The 25,398-nt window shown below is 41.7% G+C and overlaps 1 protein-coding gene across 2 annotated transcripts; it reads right to left on the reverse strand.

Annotated features, from left to right (window-relative positions):
• Positions 1 to 25,332, reverse strand: PAFAH1B2 (platelet activating factor acetylhydrolase 1b catalytic subunit 2). Of its 2 annotated transcripts, XM_046016099.1 has the most exons (7): positions 25,199 to 25,332; positions 18,938 to 18,963; positions 17,057 to 17,144; positions 11,076 to 11,165; positions 9,829 to 9,945; positions 7,876 to 7,998; positions 1 to 3,312 (listed from the first exon to the last, which is right to left on the reverse strand). In XM_046016099.1, the coding sequence occupies exons 3-7, from the start codon at positions 17,135 to 17,137 to the stop codon at positions 3,034 to 3,036; spliced, it is 690 nt and encodes a 229-aa protein (XP_045872055.1). In that variant the 5' UTR covers positions 17,138 to 17,144; positions 18,938 to 18,963; positions 25,199 to 25,332; the 3' UTR covers positions 1 to 3,033. The 2 variants fall into 2 exon arrangements, with proteins under 2 accessions (XP_045872055.1, XP_045872054.1); XM_046016098.1 differs by lacking the exon at positions 18,938 to 18,963.
• Between the last annotated feature and the right edge of the window lie 66 nt (positions 25,333 to 25,398).

Here is a 25,398-nt window from a genome sequence, read left to right on the forward strand (position 1 = left end):
CAAGTTTGAGTGAAATGTTTACATTTATATTGAAATATGCACTAAAACAGAATGAGTTCTACTAGTCAATGAAACTTCGCCAAAGCAGAATCACAAACTTCTGTTGGGGAGGTCCAGTCAGCTAGCAGCAGTGATCCCCAAGCAGGAACACCAAGGAGAAGCCTGGGAGACTCCACTCCAAAAAGCCTCCTTTCAAGAGACCCCCCACTCACTTCTCCCACATGCACCCACACAGATTCAGGAGCGTGGACATGCTCCTCATTTTCATGTATTTTGAGTTTCTTCTTCACTGCAATAAATATAAAATTGGCAATGCTCATACACCACAGCACAGACAATATTTCAGGCTTTAGCATACAACTGTAAACAGTGACTAGATTTTTAAAAAAGTGTTTTTGTTTGTTAACGAGAGACAGAATTCTTAAGAGCAGGGCATGAGCTACTCAAGATTTGTTTCATTGGGTAAAGGTTTTTCACAGAAGTTCTGGTTTAGAAAGATGCCTCCAACAGTCCAGAAAGACCCTAAAGTGGGCGCCAGACCACTGCTATGGCAGCCTAGAATACGGAGGCAGCAAAACATGCCTCAGGTCATCCCTGGCAGGACATCCTCAACCTGCCACATTTACAATGTGTCCACAGAAATCCACAGCCATCACTGGCTGCTGGCAACGTATCGGGAATGGATGGGCGAAGGAATGAAAACTTGCCCGGGGGGAGGATCAGAACACCTCTGCTAGCTGTCTGGAAAGTTGGCCCCTTAATCACAATGACAACTAGGACATTTCATTTGGACAGTGCATAACATTTAAATATACATGAAAGTATAAAGAGAGAAATCCAAAGAGTAAGCATTAAGTTCTGTCACTGTAGCAAACAGGGATGTCGATCAAAGAAAAACAGATGAACAATTTTTGCCTAAAGCAGTGCAAAGAAAGTGGGCAAGAAATGAAAGTGGACTCAGTATCTGCACATTAGCAATGGGGCAGATTTTATTTAAGAGGCTAGTGGTTCAAATACTATTGCTCGAATCGCTCTGGTAGGTATAAAATGTAGTAACACCCAAGGTTTACACACATAAGCAAAGGAGCCGAAGGTCAGCTCACCAAGGGCTCTTTGATCCTTAGCCAAGAGGGAAGCCAGAAGCGCATGCTGCAGGAATAACCTAATGGGTTTGTCTGGGCAATACTCCCGCCCTCTGACAAATGGAAAAAGACCCGGATAAGATCGGTCTTTTTGCACACAAACTTCTCTGCCCTCCTTAGAACTATGCCTCAGCTAAGAAAAAAACCTGTCTTGATAAACTCAAGAATCTGGGCTCCTAAAAAAGAGGGAACCTTAATGTGGGAAACGAGTCTAGTAAACATCGCATGTACTTTCTGTCGTTAGTGAAGACATGATACATTCAGACACGTATTAAAAAAAAAAAAAAACTAAAAATAAGACCAAAAAAATTCCTAGAAAGATGTTTCACAAGAAAAACATCAGCCCAAGTTCTATCCCTCTCCATGAGAAGTGGCTCCTAGCACAAATCTGCAACCCCTCCAACTCGCGAAAGCACCAGCACTTGCCTTGCAAGCAGAACATCGGACATAAGCCTTAGTCACTGAACTTGAACGTTAAGCACAATCAGTGCAGAGCACATTCTGATAGGCTACTCCAATACCCACCCGGTCCAGTTTAAAATATTTGTAGGTCCAGTTTGTACATATCCCATAGGTATACTGAACAATGAACCATGTACTGTCCCACCGTTTTTGAAATGGCAGTTCCTGAAGCTCAAGCAAACCATTAAGATCATAAAGAGCTCTTGCGAAAGAAATTCTCAAACCCTGAAGGTCAAACAAACCTAGTTCTTTTTCACTAAAATGGTGGGATCAAGGCAGAATGCCTACTCTGAAGAGCGGCTCCATTTGCCTCCCCATGAAAAAAGGCCAAATTTTTCTGGACTGATAGAATTTTAAAAACGAAGCCAATAAAAAAACAAAATATACATCCTAAGATACTATAAAACTCGAAATAATGTCAGGGCTTATGGAATGGGAAACAGAGTTCTGGTTGCCTTTTTTTTTCTCTCTCTCTCCAAAAACAGTGTAGCACATTTTGAGGGAAAAACAAACCAAACCAAACCAGAACTCCAAATGCGGACAGCACTACACAGACTACGCACAGAGCACCACACAAGAATGAGTTGCACATCAGTACTATCATCATGAGAGTAACTGGCTGGGGACTTACATTTCCAGCAACAGAGCTCCTAGGTCAAAAATGTGTTAAAAGCCTGTAATGTCAAGGATTCTCCCCAAAAACAAAGAGGGGATGAGGGGAAATAGGGAGGAAAGGCTGCATGCATGGGTCTATTATAGACATGATATTCAGCAGCATAAAAATAACACCCTCCGTAGAGTCCCCCAAATGGGGCAAAACCTATCTTCCACTGCTAAACATGGGAAAGATTAAGAGAGTGGAACAAATTCACTTGTAACCATAGCATCTCCCATATCTGAATCACAAGCATGTTCGTTCTGATGATGTATGTTAAAAAAATGTTGTGAATACATAGGAGTGAAGCAAACTAAAAACACAGGGCTAAATTATTAACTTTAAAAACTGGAAAAGACATCTGTTTTAAAGCCAAGTTGGTGTGATCCTGATCGTTACTCTATATGACATAATCCATAGAAAGAAAAGCCAAGAAAAAAAACATCTTCATTTTGTTCAGTCCTTAGGCTCGATGTTGTCCTAGGAAAAACTGTGATAATTCAATGAGTATGTCACACATACAACTAAAAAAGTCCCCTTCTGGTTTCAAATGAATTTAAGCAACAATCTTCCTTGGCTAATTTGTCTCCCGTGTCAAACTAACCTTCTATGTACAGGACCAGTTTAAATCCCTCCTCCCCTTCCAACACTAGATATGAACATCCGGGAACATCCTACAATGCAAAGTGCCTTAGGAAAGAGAAGGATTCTGTAGTGCCAGTGACGTAACTGATCTGAGGAAGCTGGGGTGCGAGTAACACTGATGGGAGCCAGTCAGGCGATGGTGGTTTGTTTCTCCTCCGGGGTCTCCTCCAATAACTGCATGATCAGTTCATGCAGGGGTTTGCAGATCTTGGCGTAGCCCCCTCCTGTGAGGTGCAGAAAATCAAACATGTCGTGGCAGGAGATGGCACCGTCCGAGTGCACGAAGCCCCCGTCCGTGTCCAGAAGCTGGACGTTGGCGAGCTTCGGCAGGGAAACCTTGAGGAGCTGGTTCACCTTGGCATTCTTTTGTCTCAACGGGTTGGGCTTCTCACCTCGAGGTAACAAACCCTGGGGCAAAGCAGAGTAGAGCAGAAGATGAGAGGAGTCACTGGTTTTTCTCTACTGACTTATCTGTGGTTTCCAAGATTCCTGGAAGCACTGCTGCATTTGACACTCTTGAACCTTTGATTTCTCAAACACCAGACCAGAAACTCTGGACTAGATTGGTTTTAGTGACAGTTCTTTGACCATTCCTCCTCCTGTCCCTAATTGCTGGTATGCTTCAGGGTCTTTTCCTTGGCCCACTACTTGGCCTACTCTGAACACTCTAGCCCAGAACCAAACTTCCCAAGACTCCTGAGGCACTTCCGACCTGACATGTCCAAAAGCAACTCATCCTCTCCCCACGCTACGCTACTTCCACATTCCCTGTACCAACTGACCATTCCGACATCCCTGCGTCTTTCACCCTATATACCTTATCCATTTATCATTAAACTACTCAGCTTTTACATCCTCAGTACTTTCCAAAACACTTTTGCCCCTTCCGTTCCAGCTACACACGCCGCTATGGCTTGGAAACTTATCACTATTCACTCAGTTAACGTAAAGTCTCCTGACTGGTCTTTCTACCTCCGGTGTGGTCATCCCTTCCATTCATTCTCCACTCAGTCGCCAGAATCATCTAGCTCCAATGCTGGCTCTATTTATGGATGCTACGTGGAACCTGCCCTACTGTACATGAGAAACAGTAGGAGCAAATGTGGTCTTAAACAATCAGAGCCACATAATATCTGCTAGAATAAAAGAGATATTTCCTACATTCATTTTTAACTTAATTATCTAACTTTCAGATAAATCCCTTGTCTGTCCTCCTCTACTTGACAAAGGTGCACCCTTACGTGGCAGGAGCAAGGCTTACCATCTCAAACTAGAAATGTCCTTTTCTAGATGTTGACCCTATTATAAAATTATTGTCAGACAACCTCTCAGTCGGTTTGTAATTTAATGACAGCACACAAGTTATTCCTACGTAGGCAAAAAAATTTCTACCCATTTCTCCTATGGACTATGGTTAAGAGGTTTTATTTTATAAAAATAGATTTTCTGTAGGTATTCTACTAAGGAAAAAAAAAAGCTTTATGCCAAAGTAAGTAGTTGTTCACACGTCTGCTTTAATTTTTTTCAGCAAAAATGTTGGAATCTTTATTACCACTTTATTATGTGATTGTGTAGTTCCAAATGAGAATTATAGATAATCACGGCTCTGCTACCTTGGACCATCTCCTCTCATTGTTAAGCGCCTCAAAAATTCCACAGATGAGGGCGCCTGGGTGGCTCAGTGGGTTAAGCCTCTGCCTTCGGCTCAGGTCATGATCTCAGGGTCCTGGGATCGAGTCCCGCATTGGGCTCTCTGCTTGGCAGGGAGCCTGCTTCTTCTCACTCTCTCTGCCTGCCTCTCTGCCTGCTTGTGATCTCTGTCTGTCAAATAAATAAATAAAATCTTTAAAAAAAAAAAAATTCCACAGATGAAGTCAATCCTCAACCCTCGTTTACATAACTGGTAAAGCACTGGGCTCTGCATCTAACACTCAAAAAGAACCGGCCTCCGTGCTCCCGTATCTAAGTCTCGATGCGATGTGAGCAACCAGGAAGGGTGGCCAGTGAACAACACACACACACTCTGCTCCAACAGTCAAAGAATACTGTGACAGTCAAAACAATAAAAAAAGGAGTAAACTTTAAGAACAGGGCACTGCACCTGTGACTTTCAAGCAAGGATGAGAAAAGCACCTTGTGTGTTTGCACCGCATTTTCCTTAATATGAAAATAGCGAAGGTACGCCATGTGATTCTTCCCGGTAAGAATTAATTACCAAAATACTATCATGTTACAAGAAACAAAAAAGAGAAATATCATGCCCCTGATCTCTTTACCAAGGGACTACAGCAAACCCTTGATCAACACGGGCTTCAAGTATTCACAAATGTTTTCCAATAAATACAGTACTGTAAGTGTATTTTCTCTTCCTTATGGTTTTCTCAGTCACATTTTCTTCTCCCTAGCTTTATTGTTGAGGATACAGTACATCACACATTATTACATGCCACGTCTGTGTTAATCGACTGCTCATCAGGAGAGCTTCTGATTAGACTATTAGTAGTTAAATATTGGAGTAAAAAAATTATACACAGATTTTCGACCGTATGGGGGTCAGTGCCCTTCAAGGGTCATCTGTACTTTAAGTAATTCTAAATAAAATACACATACAGTTTAGTATTTGGACTTTCCACTTAAATACATCATAAATCTTTTTTTTTTTTTTTTTTAAAGATTTTATTTATTTATCCGACAGAGAGAGATCACAAGTAGGCAGAGAGGCAGGCAGAGAGAGAGATGAGGAAGCAGGCTCCCTGCTTGAGCAGAGAGCCTGACGTGGGGCTAGATCTCAGGACCCTGGGATCATGACCCGAGCCGAAGGCAGAGGCTTTAACCCACTGAGCCACCCAGGCGCCCCAAATACATCATAAATCTTGTTTCCACAAAGTTCTTGTAACTGTCACTGGATCGTGGCTATTATGTTCAGTGACTTCTGCAATCATTCCCTCACAGAGTCATTTAGGGTACTGCTGATGTTTGAGTGTTGTAGAGAACACCAGTGTGTATCATATTTAAAAGTCTGGTTGAAACGAAGACTATTTATGGAGAATTTATTCAGCAACATTCATGCAACAAATGTGTCCTAAACAGCTCAGTACCAGCCACTGTACCTCAGAGGTGGACTCGTAACCACAACCCTTTGTTGAGTAATACAAGGGTATAAACAAGTAAATTATATTAAATACCGTGGAATAAAAAAATAAGGACCAGCACCAATAAGAAAAATCCAAACTTCTCTATCAAGGCATACAAATCCTTACAGGACTTAGCCCTAGCCTCTTCTATCCATCCTAGACTTAAACTTTATTCAGCTCTAAAATTCTTCAAGCACCCCCCTTCACTTTCCCAACAAACACACACAAGTATAAGCCTTTTACCATTTTCCTCCCCCCCGTCATGCCTTCTTTCCTTTCTCCATTTGTCTGGAGACCAACGAATTCTTTTAAAACTATAGTCAAATGATGGGGCGCCTGGGTGGCTCAGTGGGTTAAAGCCCCTGCCTTTGGCTCAGGTCATGATCCCAGGGTCCTGGGATCGAGCCCCACATCGGGCTCTCTGCTCAGCGGGGAGCCTGCTTCCCCCTCTCTCTCTGCCTGCCTCTCTGCCTACTTGTGATCTCTGTCAAATAAATAAACAAAAATCTTAAAAAAAAAAAAAAAAAAAAAAAACTATAGTCAAGTGACAGCTTTTATGTCTAAAATCTACCTGTTCTCATGGGACGCTTGGGGCTCAGCTGGGTTAAGCATCTGACTCTTGGTTTTGGCTCAGGTCATGATCTCAGGGTCATGAGATCAAGCCCCACATCGGGATCCACACTCAGCACCAAGTCTGCTTGAGATTCATTCACCCTCCCTCTCTCTCCCTCGCTCTGCTCCTCCCCCTGGACTGCACTCACTCTCTGAATAAAATCTTAGAGAAAAAAAAAAAACCTATTTTCCCCTTAGCATACAGTATAATTACTCCCATTAGCATACAGTATGTTAATTCTCTCTTTATATTGCTGTGCCCATCTGCCACTAGACTAGACTGTATGCTCCTTGAGAGGGACAATGTCTTACCCATTTTTGTATGTTCAGGACCCAGGACAGTGTCTTGGGTCTGATCCTCATGTTTGTTGAATGACTATCTTCCTAACATCATCTCATTATAGAACTGAATACATATATCATTCAGAATTTAGTTTTGCTAATATCTATAGGTAAACTTTCATACTGAAAGACAGCTATTATCTCTGAGACTTTGAAGATTTAATGCTGTAACTCCACAAAGGGCAGCATTCTCTTTACAAGTAAGACTATAAAGCACTCATTTTTTTTGCTAACAGAATCTCCAATGTTTGAGAGAATTCAGAGATTCTAATAAATAGAATCCACCTTTATATATTAACAGAGGGGGATGCCTGGGTGGCTCAGTTGGTTAAGCTGCTGCCTTTGGCTCAGGTCGTGATCCCGGGGTCCTGGGATCGAGTCCCGCATCGGGCTCCTTGCTTGGCGGGGAGCCTGCTTCTCTCTCTGCCTCTGCCTGCCACTCTGCCAGCTTGTGCGTGCGCGCGCGCTCTCTCTCTCTCTGACCAATAAATAAATAAATAATCTTAAAAAAAAATTTAATGGGGGACTGAACAACACATCTAAGTTAATCCGAATCCAGTCTAATAAAAAGAGACCCAGGGCCAGGACAAGTTTCATAGCTAATTTAAAAAATTGTAAGACAGTTAAAAAAAATTAAAAAAAAAACTAAGGCTGAGACAACCACCTCTAAACAAGGATGAGCAGACAAAAGAGGACTCCCACAGCTGGTCTGGGAAATGATGGAACCGGTAACACAACTGGATGTATCAGAGAAGAGCCTCTCAGGAGAATCACAAACTGTTTCCACCTAAAGATTCTCTATGTTCACGAGTGATCATATTTCTAAAAACATTCCTGACCTGACTTGAGGACATCAAAGACTACCGACCAGAAGACTACATACCAATACAATGATTTTGGCCTGCGGCTGCCTTGTATTAATAAGTTGGACGATGGCCTCGATTCCACCTGCTACTTCTTCCGCCGTATTTTCATGGTTGTTTGTTCCTACCCAGACCACAATGACCTATAATCGAGGGAAGGGAAAAAAAGCAGGATGAGAGGTAAATAACCAAGAATAAAGGAATGTTTACATACAAATCTAATGTTTGATAAAAATATTTATCACTCTTTAGATAAAAAATCTCATTTCAAAAAACAAAAGGAGGAAAGGTGAACTTGTTAAATTGTAGGGATAACTTCAAATGAGCAGCCATCTTCAAACACTGATTTAGGCCTCATGTATTTCAGGATAAATTCCAAACAGATTAATTAAGCAATAAAACTACACTAGGAGGAAATGACAAAATTCTTTCATCATTGTGGAATTGGAAGCTAATCTCTTAAAATCCAGAAATTACACAAAAAAGTAACAAATTCAACTGTATTAAAAAAAAAAAACTATATATAAAAACTCTGCATTGTGAAGAAAATATTAAAATCAGGTGAAATCTAAGAAAGCCAGGGAAAAATATTGCAATTCCTGCCATAGAAACTCCCTGACTTCCAGAAAAAAATAACAGAAGTACCCAAGAGAATGTAATTGGTATAAATAAACACACAGTTATACTGAAGAGCAGCTGGGGAGGAGGTTAGATAAAGATTCAACAAGTTTTATTTCTTCAAAAAAGAAAAAAATTATGAGGTGGCTGTCACCTAGAGACATACCTCTTACTATAAAACCCAACAAAGTAACTTTCTACCCTGTCACGAAAGACAGGAACATGGACAAGTTTTTCTATTAGAAAGGCCAAAAAATAGGGGTGCCTAGTTGGCTCATTCCATAGAGCATGCGACTCTCTATCTTGGGGCTGTGAATTCAAGCCCCACATTGGATATAAAGATTACTTAAAATGTTAAAAAAAAAAAAAGAGGGGAACCTGGCTGGCTCAGCTCGTTAAGTGTCTGACTCTTGATTTTGACACAGATCGTGATCTCTGGGTCATGGGATCGAGCCCCATGTCACACACAGCATTCAGCATGAAGTCTGCTTGTCCCTCTCCCCTCTACTTCTCCCCCCACTTGCAGCAGTGCAATAAATAAAAATCTTTAAAATAAATAAATAAATAATAATAAAAATAAATAAAAAGGGACGCCTGGGTGGTGGAATCCAATAAGCGCCCAGCTCTTGCTTTCAGCTCAGGTTACATTCTCAGTCATGAGCTCAAGGCCTGCATCGGGCTCACACAGAGTCTGCTTGAGATTCTCCCTCTGCCCTTCCTGCTCATGCTCTCTAAAATAAATCTTTTAAAAAATAAAAATAATTTTTAAAGGTAAAAAGTAACATACTTTCGACAAAGCAACTGTTACCAACTTTGTTTAGAGCTAAAAAAGATTATACGCAGAGTGCCAACTCAGGACATTTATGACGTGTTAAGGTAATGGGTACACATTCACGAACATCTGTTCACATCTGCTTCAAATTTTCTTCAGAACAACTTGGAGGCCTTGATTACTAATCTGTCTGTATGGTTAAGCAGCTCTAAAATTACTTCCTGAAGTGAATCACGGCACTGCACCCTGGCCCCTGTCTGAGCAGATTCCCCGGTGCTGCAGTCAGGTCTACAGAACAGCATGCCTCACGAGCATCAGATCCCTTCCTACAGCTGAAGAACAGCATTACTGACGACTACAAATACAACCTAAGCAAGCAGGACACTGATTTTTTAATACCTCTATGCAATGTTCGTAAGCAAGGACAACAATATCATTGATGTTAAAGGGGCACAAAGCAAACACAGTAGCAAAATAATGTTTTAAAGAAGCAATCTATTTTTATTAACAGTTTCAGACAATTTAACTACCTGCAAAAGACTCAAGATTAAAGACATTCTTTAAAACATTAGTTTCATTTCACCTTAGGTTTAATATTCTCCAGTTCTCCATTCTTTAGTCTCCACAAAACATGTCTTGTTGTATCTCCCCCAATTCCAAAATTCAGTGCATGAAGTGGGGAAAAAAGCTCTCGCCATATCTAAAAGAGAAAAACTGGCTTTATTTAAACTGAGTGGGAAATGAAACTCCTCCACTGCGATGTGTTTGTGAGGCACCTGAAAGAATGATTTTCATTTTCGATATTCGAACGGCATGCTGCAAATTGTGAGCTACTCGGTGTTTGCAGGGCTCTGAGGATGGCGCTGTATCACTAAGTTCTTTCTGTGATTATTTTTTACTTAATTTTTTAAGTAGGTTCCATGCCCAGCGTGGAGCCCAAAGTGGGGCTGGAACTCACAATCGTGAGATTAAGACCTGGGATCTAGAGTCAGATGCTTAACCGAGCCACCCAGCGCCCCTCTATCACTCAGTTCTTAATGCAGCCTTTGACCTCAGCTCAAGACTGGAGTCACAGTCCTTCCTATGCCCCTTAGCAGGTCCCAGCATTTATACTCAAGGTGCCAACTCAGTAGGCTCTCCCTTCCCTTTACTCACACATCAAAATGAATGGGGTGAAGGAGAACCAGGGGGTGAAGGAGAACCAGGGGGTGAAGAAATCTAGCACTGGAGCCAGAAAGGAATCAAGATACCTTTTCCTTTAAACTGCCCTTAGAAGTGTGCAAATCTTAAAAAAAAAAAAAAAGATGTGGAACAGCTCCCCACAAAAATACACAAAATAAGGGGCACCTGGGTGGCTGAGTCAGTTAAGTGTCTGACTCTTGGTCATGGTCTAAGGATCATGGGATCGGGCTCTGCGCTCAGCGTGGAGTCTGCCTGGGACTCTCTCTCTGTTCCCCTCCAACCCTCCCTCTCCCCTACATTCTCTATTAAAAAAATAAATAAATTTTAAAAAACACATAAAATAAGAAAATGTAAAACACAGTTAAGACTTGAGAATCATGACCAGGACAAATTAAAGTAAATAAATGTAACAGGGAAGCTTCTTGGAAACCAAGGCAAAAAAGGGAGCCAGAAATAATTCTAAATTTTTTGTCTCATCACGCTTGGCGGCACAAAGAATCCCATTATGTAGGTCTGACCTCCCTCACACTCTGAACTAGACCTTCTCTAAAGTGTCGTGAATAAGCCTACAGGTTCAGCTCAGGGTCAAAGTCTGCCAGAGATGAACGGATCCACCTTAGTGGCCAAGACCCACCCCCACACCTTTACCTCGTACTGCTGCATTAGCTGCACCATGGAATCCCCCACAAACAGTACATCAGGCTCTTTGTCTTTACAGTCCAGGACAAATCTGTTGTGCTGGTTCGAAAAAGGAAAAAAAAAAAACATTAGAAAGGCATTTCGTTCTCGGTGAGAGGTCTTGGCCTAGGAAGAGCAGCTGTCCAAGCCAGTTACTCTGTTGTTAAACATTCTATTTATTTTTTCTGAAATGAACTGCTGGGACTTTCTTCCCATCCTTTCCACACTGATCATTCTAATATGCTCAAGGAAACTGGAACTCTACTGAAACCAGAACAGAAAAACACATTTAACATGTTTTTTAGTTTATCTTTTCCTCAAACTTTTCAAAAGGTAATTTCAGACACACAGAAAAGCCACAGTACAATGAACACCTGTATATCCTCTGCTTGTATTCAACAATAACATTCTCCCACATATGCTTTATCTGTTTGTTTGCTGAACCATCTGAAGGTAAGCGGCAAATGCTGTGGTTCTTCACCCTTCTATATTTCAGCATGAGTAAGGACAGTCTCCTATAAAACCACAAAACTATTATCACATCTAAGACAATGAACAATCAACCCGAAATATTCAGTTCATATTTCATTTTTCCAATTGTTCCAAGAGTTGGGTAAAGTACTCTCTTTTTTTGAACTAGGAACCAATTAAGAATCATGTATCCTATCTGGATATATTTAACATGGCCTTTGAAAATGCCTGTTCGCCTCCAACTGTGAGACAATGGCAAAGAAGGAGTCAAGCCTTTCTCTTAAATTACTACTATTTCAATAAGTATTTTTAAACTGAAGAGATAAAGTGGGCATGAATACAACGACAGCTGTGAGCAGGAACACTTCCACACTTTTCCTCCCCACTTTAGTACTATAGTGCCAACTACCTCTTAATACCAGTAAAACAGTTCACAGTTCTAGAAGGTCATGGACTTTAAGCTTGGCTGTTCTAAAGGTCCTGGTACTCTGTTTTCTTTTTAAGTATAAAAGTAGGTACAGTAAGTTTGGAAAAATAGATCAAAACACTTAGAATTCTACCACCTTAACCCAGTAACTACCATTTGGGAGTATTTTCCTTTTGCCATTTTTCCACAGGCCTCCCCCACTTTTTCTTAATTATTATTTTTTTAATTTTTAAATTTTTTAAATATATATTTTTTAAAGATTTTATTTATTTATTTGACAGACAGAGACCACAAGTAGGCAGAGCAGCAGGCAGAGAGAGGAGGAAGCAGGCTCCCCGCAGAGCAGAGAACCCAATGCAGGGCTCAATCCCAGGATCCTGGGATCATGACCTGAGCCGAAGGCAGAGGCTTTAACCCACTGAGCCACCTAGGTGCCCCTCCCCACCTTTTCTTTAAATAGTTGACTATGTGTACCTCCTTCTGGCACAACAGCTTTGTGGACAGAACAGCCTATGTTCAAATTCTAGCTTGTCTACTTTCTAGTTCAGAAAACATATAACTAGTATCACCCTTAAAAAAAAACTGAAAAATATCAAATGTACACAAAAGTACAGCAGGAAATATTATCACTTCAAAACTCTTTTTTTTTTTCTCTAAAGATTCCACTTATTCATTTGACAGACAGAGACCACAAGTAGGCAGAGAGAGAGGAGGAAGCAGGCTCCCTGCTGAGCAGAGAGCCTGATGTGGGGCTCGATCCCAGGACCCTGGGATTATGACCCGAGCCAAAGGCAGAGGCTTTAACCCACTGAGCCACCCAGGCGCCCCCAAAATTTCTTTTAATCATGACAGTTTTTAACATTTTGTTTTGAAATAATTTTAGATCTACAGAAGAGTTGCAAATATAGTACAGTATTCCCATGTACCTTTCACTCAGCTTCCTTCAATGTTAACATCTTAGTTTACTTGGGCGGGGGGCACTTGGCTGGCTCAGTCAGTAATGCATGGGACCCTCCATCTCAAAGTTCTAAGTCTGAGCCCTGCACTGGGTGTAGAAATTACTTAAATTTTTTTTTTTTTTAAGATTTTATTTATTTATTTGACAAAGAGAGAGACAGCGAGAGAGGGAATACAAGCGGGGGGAGTGGGAGAGGGAGCAGCAGTCCCCGGTGCGGGACTTGATCCCAGGACACCAGGATCATGACCTGAGCCGAAGGCAGAAGCTTAACTACTGAACCACCCAGGGCCCCTAAAATAAAAATCTTTAAAAAAAAAAAAAAAAAGTTTACTCAGATCTCACTAATTTTTCCTGTATGTCCTTTTCCTATTCCCAGGACCAATTCAGGATACCATGTGGCATTTGGTCTACATGTCCCGTTGGTGTTTTCCATCATGGGACAGTTTCTTGGTCTTTCCCTGTATTTCATGTCATTGACAGGTTTAGTAGCAGTCAGGTGTTTTGTAGCATGTGCCTCAATTTGGGTTTGATTATTTTGTCACGAACAGACTGAGGTGATGAAATTATTCTGGAAGACTACCACAGAGGCCCTGTGTGTGCCCTTGCTGTATCGTATCAGAGGTAAGTACATGGTATCAACATGATTTATTACTGGTGGATGTTAACACTGACCATTTGGTTAAGGGGCTGTTTGCCAGGTTTCTTCATTATCTGTTATTTTTCCTTTCCATACTGTATTTGTTAGAAACAAGACATAAGGGGCGCCTGGGTGGCTCAGTCAGTTGAGTGTCTGCCTTCGGCTCAGATCATGATCCCAGGGTCCTGCGATTGAGCCCCACATGGGGCTCCCTGCTCAGCGGGGAATCTGCTTCTCCCTCTGCTTGTTGCTCCCCCTACTTGTGTTCTCTCTGCCAAATAAATAAATAAAATCTTAAAAAAAAAAAAAAAAGATGACGACACTAAATCCAGCTCTCACTGGTGGGGAAATTAATATGTTCTACCTTCTGGAAGGAGGGGATATCAAAAAATATGTGATCGTATGTTAAAACCACAAAGGTAATTTTCAGGGGGATATTTCTGAGGTTAGGCAAATATACTCTCTCTCCTTAAAGGTGTGCTTACTAATTTTAGTATTCACTGATGGGCCTTCCCTACAGTGATTATTACCATGGTGTTCTAATGAGGGGTTTCTTTTCCCTCCCTTCTTCTATATTTATTTATTTTTAAAAGATTTTATTTTTAAGTAACCTCTACACCCAATGTGGGGCTCGAACTCACAACCCCAATATCAAGAGTAGCACGCTCTACCAACTAAGCCAGCCAGGTGCTCCTACATTAATTAAAACTACTGTCTCTTTCCCCCTGTTTAGCCAACCATTTCTTTATAGCAAAATGGATATTCATGAATATTTACTTTATCCTTTGAGTTATAAACCAAAAATACGATTTATTATGTTGCTCACACTGTCCAAATTTTGCATCTGGGTGCTCTTTCAGGTTGGCCTCAAGGGCTCAAAGTGAGTATCATCAACGAGACAAGCCAGTATCTCATGTTTCCTGTGAGACGTACTATGGATACTTCACTTCTGTGATATTCCTGCCATACCTCTGTTTTTTCTTTTCTTTTTCGGGTTGTCGTTCTCTCGCACTACAAGATGCTATAGGTTCATCTTTTATCTCCTACACTCTAGCTGTAGATGCAATCATTTCTCCAAGTAGCCCTGGTTCCTTCATTGGACCAAAGAAACCAAGATCTGAGCATGTATTTTATTATTTAGTAAAGTTACCCTTCTATACAGGTTAAAAAGAAATTTTTTAAATTTTTTATTTATTTCTAAAAAGAAAATTTTTTAATATTCCTGTTTTTCTTCCATTTGACTATTTTTTTCCAGTCAATGCTGATTTAAAGCCTGCTAATTTATGCCAGTAACAATAGACACCTAGTTTTAGTTACTACTTTTAATAAAGTTATAAATGGCCTAAATGCACCTAAATGGTATCTCCCTATGTAGCAAAAAAATATGATTTAAAGAGAAGAGGCACCTAGATGGCTCAGCTGGCTAAGCATCAGCTCAGGTCAGGATCTCAGGGACCTGGTGATCAAGACCTGCATCAGGCTCTGCGCTCAGCATGCACTGACTTGGGATTCTCTCTCTCTCCCTCCCTACCCCCCTCAGGCCATCAATTCTATTAGCAATTTTTTTTTTTTAGGATGAGTGGTAAATACACAGATGGTTAATGGATTTCATAATATCTTTTTTTTCTTTTTGAAGATTTTATTTATTTATTTGACAGAGATCACAAGTAGGAGAGAGGCAGGCAGAGAGAGAGGGAAGCAGGGCTTCCGGCTGAGCAGAAAGCCCGATGCGGGGCTTGATCCCAGGACCCTGAGATCATGACCCGACCCAAGGCAGAGACTCAACCCACTGAGCCACCCAGGCTTCCTTCATAATACTTTTTAAGATATAAATGAACTGGAGTGCTTGGGTGACTCAATCAGTTAGGAGTCTGCCTTTGGCTCAGGGATCAAACCCTGCATCCGGCTCCCTGTTCACCAGGGTGCCTGCTTCTCCCGCTCGTTCTGCCTGTCACTCCCGTTTGTACATGCTTTCTCTCTGTCAAATAAGTAAATTAAATCCTAAAAAAAAAAATATATATATATATATATATATATATATATAAACAAACTAGGAATATTAAGAATAACCATGCAGCTGATCCATATAAGTAAAAAAAAAAAAAAAAATACTAACTACCACTCAGAGTAAGCTAGTTGACAGACTGATTTTTAAGTCTGGAAAGACAAAAACAGAAGAACTATACAACTAGTACAGTTGTATAACCATAGAGTATAAACAAAACTAAATACTAAAATGCAAAACTCTGGGTACTTAAAATCACACAGAACTTGTTATTCCAAAGAGGAAATATGGTTGGAAACCCACAGGTGAAGGTTAAATATAGTTATGGTTGAGTGGTAACAGCTTATTAAAAGGCAGCTAATAATATAAAGAAGGTATGGTGCTACAGAATGGAACACATCAAGAAGACACAGGAGCCGCCCTGAAAGGATTCCCACTTGCTAAACCTGGGACAGCGTGAGCTTCAAAACTGCAATGGGTTCTATAAGCCCACTGGGAAGAATAAGAACCTATGAGTCCATACCATTATAAATAAGATCTGGTTCAGGCCAACATCTTAATCAAGTGACCAAAGTGAACATCACCAATGAGAAAAACCAACATCAGGTACCTTCTACGTGGTGCACTGAGGACATCACTTCACTGATATCCTGCCAAAAACGTGTAATCTGAATCTTGATAAGGAGGAAAATGGTAAACCCAAATTGAGGAACATTCTGCAAAATAAATGGCCTATATTCCAAACTGCCCATGTCACGACAAACAAAGGCTAAGATACATTTCACAGTAAAGCAGAATAAAGAGACAGGACAATGCAATGTATGTTCCTAGAGTGGGAGGAAAACGGACATAAAAACATTGGGACAAATGGAGAAATGTGAACGTGGCATAATATCCATGTTAAAATTTCCTGATTTAGTAACTATTGTGTAGTTGTGTAAGAAAATGTCCTTATTCTTGGAAAACACACTGAAATATTTAGGGGTGAAGGGGCATGATGACTGTAACTTCCTCTCAAATGCTTCAGAAAACACCGAATGTTGGTGTGCAGACATCCAAGTAGATACAGACAGAACATTTAGGCCGATGGGGCGAAACGGTAACTGGCAGGACCGGATGAAGAACACGGGGAGTTCTTCCTAAAATTTGTGCAGTATTTGTGTAATTCTGAAATTACTTCAAAATTTAAAAAGCTTACCAAAAAAAAGAATGCTGTGGAAACACTGTTATCTTTTAAGATGAACAGGGGGCAATGACTATGCTTTCAAAATATTCCTCTAGTGCAACAACAGACTGGTGATTCTGTACGACATTAGCGTAACATTAGATTTTTTATTTAAAGTGATGATTCTTATCGACCATAAAAAATTTACTCTTGTGGCTTTGGCCAAAAGACTCTGGAAAACTCAAGAGATTCCTCTCGGGTGAGTAATACGTACGCACTTCCCTTTACCTGAGACATCCACCTGTCATCTCCTTGAATATCTTCTGCTGCATGTGGGATAGCTGCTGGGTTTGAGTCTCCTTGGCTCATTCTATACCTGAGGGGACAAATGTTGACATCATGTTTCATTCATTAACAGGAATGTTTATTCGTTACCCCTTAAATACTACATGCTAAGTTTTAAATAGTAATTTAAGTCTCATTGTGGTTTTGCCTAGGAATGAAACAACTGGAGTTGATTTTCAGTAAACACGAGTTCTAGGACATGACTGCTTAAGTCCCATGAATATCAAGCATCCTGAAACTTCTAGAGAGATTTGAATATCATTTAGGAATAGTGCATTACACTGAAAAAATCTGCTCCAAGTACATACTTTACATCTACATAAATTTTTCATGATTACACGTTAATGTAAATACCAAATGACACAAGGGATTAGACAAGGGTTCAATGAAACCTGCATTAGAGCCTCTTAGGCTGTTTCAGTTAGACACTGGAAAATTGCTACAGCTATGAACAGAGGCCACTGGTTACTAAATATCACACAAGTAACTACTACAGATTGTGACAAAACTAGCCATAGGCTTTGGCACTGGTTTTTGACAAAGGTTTACTAGGTATTTTATTTGTGACAGGTATCCATTAAGAAAACGTTATTAATGACTGAGCCCAAATGTAGAATCTGACAGTGGAGGAGTAAGCAAAATTCAGAAAACCCAGAAATGCTAATCTAGAAAGACAAAGACACCAGACTGTTTTCAATCAACTCTGGAGAATACATACTAGAGACATCAGGCTCAAGAAATCACTTGACATATACAAAGGATGATGAAAAACAGAAAAACATCTGGGATTTTGTGGTTTCAAGAAAAGCAGACCACTCTCTTTCTTTCCCTTGCTATCATCAAATACAGCTAAGCTTTCTCTGAAAGAAGATTGAGTTCTATTCATTCAATAAGTATTTACTGAGTAAACAAAACACGCTAGATTGCCAAAGCAGTAATTTTTGAGAATCTGAAAGTAACAAAGCTCGAAATGTGAAAACAGACCTTCATTCATGAAAAATACATTACAGAAGCAAATCCATGTTTTAACACTAACTATGCAAACCAATTAGTTCCACTCTAAATGACATTAGGTCTAAGAAAATTAGGCTTAGGGTTAAGGCTGTATCTAACTGGAAATGTAAAACACCATCCATACCCTGTATACAGATCTTCTTCAACTTATATTAGGGATTACATGTGCATAAATCCATTGTAAGTTGAAAATATCCTAAGTCGGGGCACCTAGGGCTCAGTCGGTTAAATGCTGCACTTTGGATTTCAGTTCAGGTCGTGTTCTCAGGGTCCTGAGACTGAACCCTGTGTGGGCTCCAGGCTCAGCATTGTCGGCCTGAGACTCTCTCCCACTCCCTCTATCCCTCTCCCTACTTGCATGCTCTCTCTCTAAAATAGAAATAAGTACATCTAGAAAAAAGGAAAGAAAAATCCCAAGTCAAAAACGCATTTAATACACCTAACCTACCAAATAGTATAAACTAGCGTACCTGAAATGTGCTCAAAACACTTACATTAGTCTACAACTGGGCAGCGTCATCTAACACAAAAACCTATTTCACAACAGAGCACTGAATATCTCACAGAACTTACTGAAGACCATACCGGACATGATAATCAGAACGGCTGTCCCTGCATTGGATGTTCACCCTCATGGTCACGTAGCTGACTGGGAGCTTCGGCTCACTGCTACTGCCCAGCATCACCAGAGGATCTTACCGCATGTCCCCAACCCAGGAAAAGATCAAACTTCCAAAACCTGTCCCAGGCATGTAGAATGGGGGACCATCCGGCCTAGGTGTCCGGGGTGGGTGTCTTTATGATAATCACCTGTGACTGACAAGAATATCCAGCCCCTAAAATGAAGGATTTAAGTTTCCTGGTTAGCTTTCTATAAAAAACCAACCCTAAAGGCCCTCCTTGGCAACCTTGTCCAGACCCCTCTGACTCTTGAGAGCTTTTCCAGTATCTTCACTTAATAAACTTCTATGGCTTTACTCCCAGCAGCACCCCCCCAAAAGATCAAACTTCAAAAGTGAAATATGGTTTCCACTGAATGCACATGGCATTTACACCATTGTAAAGTCAAAATGTCATTAAGTAGAACCATTATTAAGTCAGGGACCATACAGATATATGTATGTATGAATTTCTTTAGATTACTAAAATTTGCAACTATCAGAAAATAAGAGCCACCTGAAGGACTATGTTTTATAAGTACCACTTCCAATCCTTGCAAAACGAAAAAAACGAGGCTCAGATAATTTAGCTAATTTGTGCAGTAAATGAACGGAATCAGGTTTTCTTGACCCCAGTAATCTGGCCCCCTAATCACAAAGCAGTGCATGCTGACTCCCTAAAGAGGTCTTATGTCTAACCATTTCACACAAACAACATAAACTATCTGGAGCTAAAAACATCATATAAAATACAAGAATTGGGAAGAACCCCAAGATGAATTTGTATAGCCCCAATCAGATTATGGTTATCTGGTTGAGGCTTCATTACCTGAGAAAAGTATGGGAAAATTAAAAGATGCCTAAAGGAAAAAGAAAAAAATAACTAAAGGGGATTAAAACAGTCACATAGAAACATTTAACTTTGGGGGCACATGGGTGGCTTGGTCACTTAAGGGTCTGCCTCCGGCTCAGGTCATGATCTCCATGTCCTGGAACAGAGCCCCGAGTCAGGCTCCCTGCCCTGTGGGGAGCCTGCTCCTTCCTCTCCTCCTTTCTTGTGCTCTCACTATGTCTGTTTCTCTCTCTCAAATAAATAAATAAAATCTTACTTTAAGATTTATTTGTGAGAGAGAGTGCATGCACACACAAGGAGAGCAAGAGAGAAAATTCAGCAGAGTTCCTGCAGAGCTCAGAGCCCACTTGGGGCTCAATCTCATGACCCTGAGATCATGAACCTGAGCAGAAACCAAGAGTTGGACCCTTAATCAACGGGGACACCCAGGGGCCCTGCTTTTGTTTTTAAACTAAGAAAACAGTCTATATGTTCTATACAAAAGTTTCTTTGGGTCTAAGTTCAATTCTAGATTGACGTCTGGCTATTCAGGTTGAATCTGACATGGTGTTTAACAGTAGTTTTAATTTTTAAAAAAGCTTTCTTTCCTGCTGTTCAAACAGCTGTATTAACCTTAAGACAGACAAGGGGCAAACAAGTCTTCCTACCTTACGGATTTCAAAATTACATACATTAGAAACAGAGCAACAAACAACTTTACTTTCCGCTAATTCAAAAGGCTATTTCCTAAATTTTTAAATAGATTTTTTTTCTATCCCCTTTTTTAAAAGGGGGGAGGGACAGAGGGAAAGGAGGAGAATCTTTTTTTTTTTAATTAATTTACTTTATTTTTAAAAAGATGTATTTATTTATTTGACAGAGAGAAAGTGGGGGAAGAGGGGAGGGGAAAAGGAGAGAGAGAATCTCAAGCAGACTCCCTGCTGAGCAGGGAACCCAACCTGGGCTGGATCCCAGGACCCTGAGATCATGACCCGAGCTGAAACCAAGAGTTGGGCGCTCAACCCACTGAGCCACCCAGGCATCCCTTAATTTTGAAAAACCCAAGTATTTCATTAGTTTACTCTCATCTGTTTTCCTGCCTGGAGAGACACTTAACATACTCGCCATTTCTGAGGTAAAAGTTAATTGACACAAAATTAACTCTGAAAGACCACTACTGAAATAGAGAAAAATAATCTGTCCTACTCTCACTATATGAATATACAATTGAAACTACTGTTCCTGGGGATTGTTGTTAAAGAACAAGAAAGAGTGACAAACTACAAATATAAGGGACCTTCATTACCTCTCACCACTTAAAAGATAAAATGTGGGCACTTCATCTTCACTTCAGTTCTTGGGATACAATATTCAGATCTTTTTTAAAAAAATTATTTTTTTATTAGACAAGAGATCACAAGTAGGCAGAGACAGGCAAAGAGAGAGATAGGAGGAAGCAGGCTCCCTGCTGAGCGGAGAGCTGGATGCGGGGCTCAATCCCAGAATCCTGGGATCATGACCTGAGCTGAAGGCAGTGGCTTTAACCCACTAAGCCACCCAGGTGCCCCACAATATTCAGACCTTGAAAAGCTTAAAGAATTTTGACAAACTGGAGGGTGTCTAGAGGAAAGGAGTCAAGCTAAATGAAAAGTCAGCTAAATGAAATAGGCATGTTTATAATCTGTAGCAAAACTGGTTAGGGAAGAGGAAGACAAGACATAAATATCAAACTATTTGAAGATCACTAGGAGGAGATATTAAGCTTATTTTGCATGTCCCCAAATAGGAAAGTAGGGCCAGTGGACAGAATGTGCAGTTAGACAAATTTCTAACAAGTATGACTACAAAATGACACGGCCTGTCTCTCACAGTAGATTCCCCCAATGGAGAGTCAAGGGAGGCAAGCTGAACCCCTAACAAGAAATCATAAAGTGAACTAAAGCAAATGAGTAAAGGCTAGTCCAGATTGGCGGTGCCCAAACATCTTTAATATTCTAGAATCTTTTTGAAATGTGTCCTATCATATATTTACTTACAAAGTAAACATGAGTCACTGTTAATCTATACATTAAATATTAGTAAAGTTTATTTTTTCATTTTACATAAGAAATAAATGTAAAAAGAAGTTCTAAATTATTTCCTGTATTCTAATGATTCATCTTCTGTAATCTCCAGGGAGTGCACACACTCTACTTTCAAGACCAATGGTCTATTTAAGTTCTAAAATCTTTCTGGATCTAGGATTCAATTTACTAACATGGATTTTCAGAGTTCCTCCAACAGGTAAATAACTGTTGTAAAATAATAATCACAATTAAAATTAAGAACTTACTATTTACAAGATACTGTGGTAAGTGCTTTATTTTTTTTATTGATTTTACTTATTTGACAGAGAGAGAGAGAGGGAGAGAGAGACACCTCACACAAGCTGAGAGAGCAGCAGATGGAGGGAGAGGGAGAATCAGGCTCCCAGCTGAGCAGGGAGTCTGAGCTGGGGCTGGATCATGGGGGATCATGACCTGAGCGAGGGTGGGCAGACACCTAACCGACTGAACCACCCAGGCACCCCAGTGCTTTGTTATTTTAATAAAATTGAAACTCAGTGGGATTTAAAGAATCTGCTTCATGATAGGGAGCGCTGGAACTGGAACTCAAAGCGATATACCTCCAAAGCCTATCATTCTTGAGCAAAGGATCTTAGACTCTATATAGAAAAGACATGATAAATTCTCATTTACTAATTTGATTCACTTATATACCTTATCATTACTAACCAAATTTAATGGCATCCTGATACCCTGAGCAAAACACTTTCATGTAGGTACTACACTTCTTCATGGGCAAAATGAAGAAATAGGGACAGAGAAACGGAGGGAAAAGATGTCAATTATCAGAGGCTACCAGGCAGATAGAATTGAGAGAAGATTGCAAAATATTCCCAATTAGGTAGTCGTCTTCTTTTTTGTCCTAAACTATGAATACAAAGTCATCCTTCAACAAGGGCCTCAACAAGGGCAAAGTATCTGAGCACAAATTTGTTTCTTTGGGCCTTCAGACACTTGAATTTTGTATTGTTTTGCCAAATCAAATTCTCATAATACAAAGCAGCTTTCAGTTTTACTGATGACTATGGCTTGGTAACATCCTAGAAGAGCAAGTAAAGAAAAACTGAGCCATAAGCCCATGCAGTCTCCTACGAACAAAGCTGGAAATGCATAATCTAGGGATCTATGCATTTAGAAGATTCAAATTTGGGAGTCAAATAAACTGCTGTATTCGTTATAAGAGAAATGAAGAATGAATCAAAAGCTATCCAGAGTACAGCCTGTGATAGGGCACAAAAACCTGAATGATTTTGGGTTTCCTGCCTCAGAGCAATACTGTACACAGCAGTACTGTGAACAGTGAGCCTGTAATCAGTAACATAATAAAAAAAAGTACCAACAGGGGCGCCTGGGTGGCTCAGTGGGTTAAGCCGCTGCCTTCGGCTCAGGTCATGATCTCAGGGTCCTGGGATCGAGCCCCGCATCGGGCTCTCTGCTCAGCGGTGAGCCTGCTTCCCTCTCTCTCTCTCTGCCTGCCTGTCTACTTGTGATCTCTCTTAAAAAAAAAAAAAAAAAAAAAAGTACCAACAGGGAGGTGGATTCTGACTCCCATCTCACCTTCCCGATTCATAATAATCCCTTTGGGGGGGACTATTTTAAGTCACTAACTTCTGATCACAAACAGCAGGTTCAGTTAGAGAAACCAAGTAGAATGGAGATAAAGGTCTGAAGAACAAAAGTTTCATTAATTTACCAGGAGAGACTATTCCAGGAGATCTCTAATTGTCCATTAAAATATAAATTCTTCGGAAAAACGAGGAGTAAGCAACTTACACATTTCCCAATTTTCCTGTATTTTCTATCTTCTTTCTACCTTAACTAGAACTGTGACAGTGAGTACCAGAATTTCCAGATACTTATACCAGTATGTGGCGTAGCTGGTGTAGCGTGTTTAATCAGAAACCAGTTCCAACAACAAAGAAATATAAATTCTTAAGCTCAGCTGGATCTTTAGTTTAACCAGGAAACAGAGGGAGGAGAAAAGTTGCACCAAGAATTAAAAGATTTAGACTGTGTCCACTCTGACCCAAGACCCTTCATTCTGTTTTAGAGGGAGTTGGCAGGGTTATTCTGAAAGGGAAAAAAAGCCTCATCCAGAATGCCCTGCCTCAGTGGGCTGGCAGGTGGGTCCAGGGGTTCCAGCACATCCATAATTTATTATCAAATGCCCGCCCAAGCCAACAAATTAAAGCACAATGATTTCCTACTCCTCCCCTGCTCCCCCACAAGGAGGCAACCTTTATATCAGAACAATGTGCCCAGGAGAATCTAAAGACCCAAGGCTTATCCGGGGCAAAGCTGTATTCAAATGCTCAGGAGAGACAATACTCTATTTTTTGCTCCTCCTTTCTCCACACCTTTATCCCCCTCGCCCCAATTTAAAACTGTACAAAATGAGATCCTAGAGTGGGTGCAGGTGATCTTCCCTTTCTCTGCAGACACGCTCTAAAAAAGAGGCCAGAGCTTGAAGTGTTTGCTTTTCTTAAGGTTTGTGCTTCAATCACGGAAAACAACGCAGGCTTGAGAGCTATGAGAAGCAGAACAGTGAGTCACCATGCAACGGGTATATCGCGAATCTGCAGGCCTGAAAGTCTCGATCTGGTACGGTGAATGGCCATGGACGGACCTGGTAAAAAGCACCTGCGAAAATCTGTCCATTGGCCTTAAAAGCAGCTGGTTGACCTTGGGCAAATCTCCAACCCTGGCTGGGGTCTCGTCTCTAAAATGAAGTGCTGGACTACACGGCCCTCTAAGAAACAGCCCCTTTGGAGCCGTGACAGTCTGCGGGTTTTTGAACACATTAGACGAAACGGAGAAGTTTCTAAGGAGTTGAAATTTTTCAACAAAAGGGGGAGAAAAAAGTGCCCAGTCAACAAACCACCGAGTAACGAGTCTGGGGCCGCGTTAAAGGCCTCTCGGGCAGGGGGAACGGGAAGGGAGGGTCAGAGGTTTGGGCGCCGGGATGGAGGCAAGAGGCAACAGCCGAGACCGGAGGCAGAAGAGTTGCTACAAACGGGGCTGGCGGCGGCGAACCGCCGGCCACAGCGAGATCGGGTGCCGAGAGGCCTGTTCGAGGGGGGTGGGTCGGGGAGGGACCGCCGCCCAGCCGCCCCGCCGCCCTAGTCCTCCTCCCAACCCCTCCCCCGGGAAAGGCGGGTGGAGACAGCGGCTAGCGGCCCAGCCCAGTGGGCAGGTTTGGGGGTGGGGTGCCAGTGGGAGGCTCTAAGGGGGGCGGCGAGCGGTCCGGGGGGTGCCGGGGACAGCGCGGGCGGCTGGGGAAGCAGCGCAGGGCCGCGGAGAAGGCGCGCGCGCGCGAGGCCCCCCCAAGGGTCGGCGGGGAGAGGGGAGGTGGCGCGGGGGAGGGGCCCGCACAGTGGGGGAGGGGAGGTCGCGGGCCTCTCACAATAACAAATCGCAGGCCCTTCCGACCCCCACCCCTAAGCCGCCGGTTTCCCGCGATCCTGGCTGCACTCACTCAGGCAGAGGGTCCGTGCGGGCCCCAAGAGGCTGCGGCGTCGGCGGGTGGCGCGTCTGTCGCTCGCTCAGTCCCGGCGGCCCCGCTCCGGCGCGTCCCTCCTCGGGCCCCAGCACCAGCAGCAGCGCCCCCACTTCCGGTTCCCCTGCCACTCAAGCAAATGGCTTCCGGAAGTCCCGCCTCATCCTGCGCGGCCTCCG

Source organism: Meles meles, chromosome 8 (genome assembly GCF_922984935.1).
Source record: "Meles meles chromosome 8, mMelMel3.1 paternal haplotype, whole genome shotgun sequence".
NCBI lineage: Eukaryota > Metazoa > Chordata > Mammalia > Carnivora > Mustelidae > Meles > Meles meles.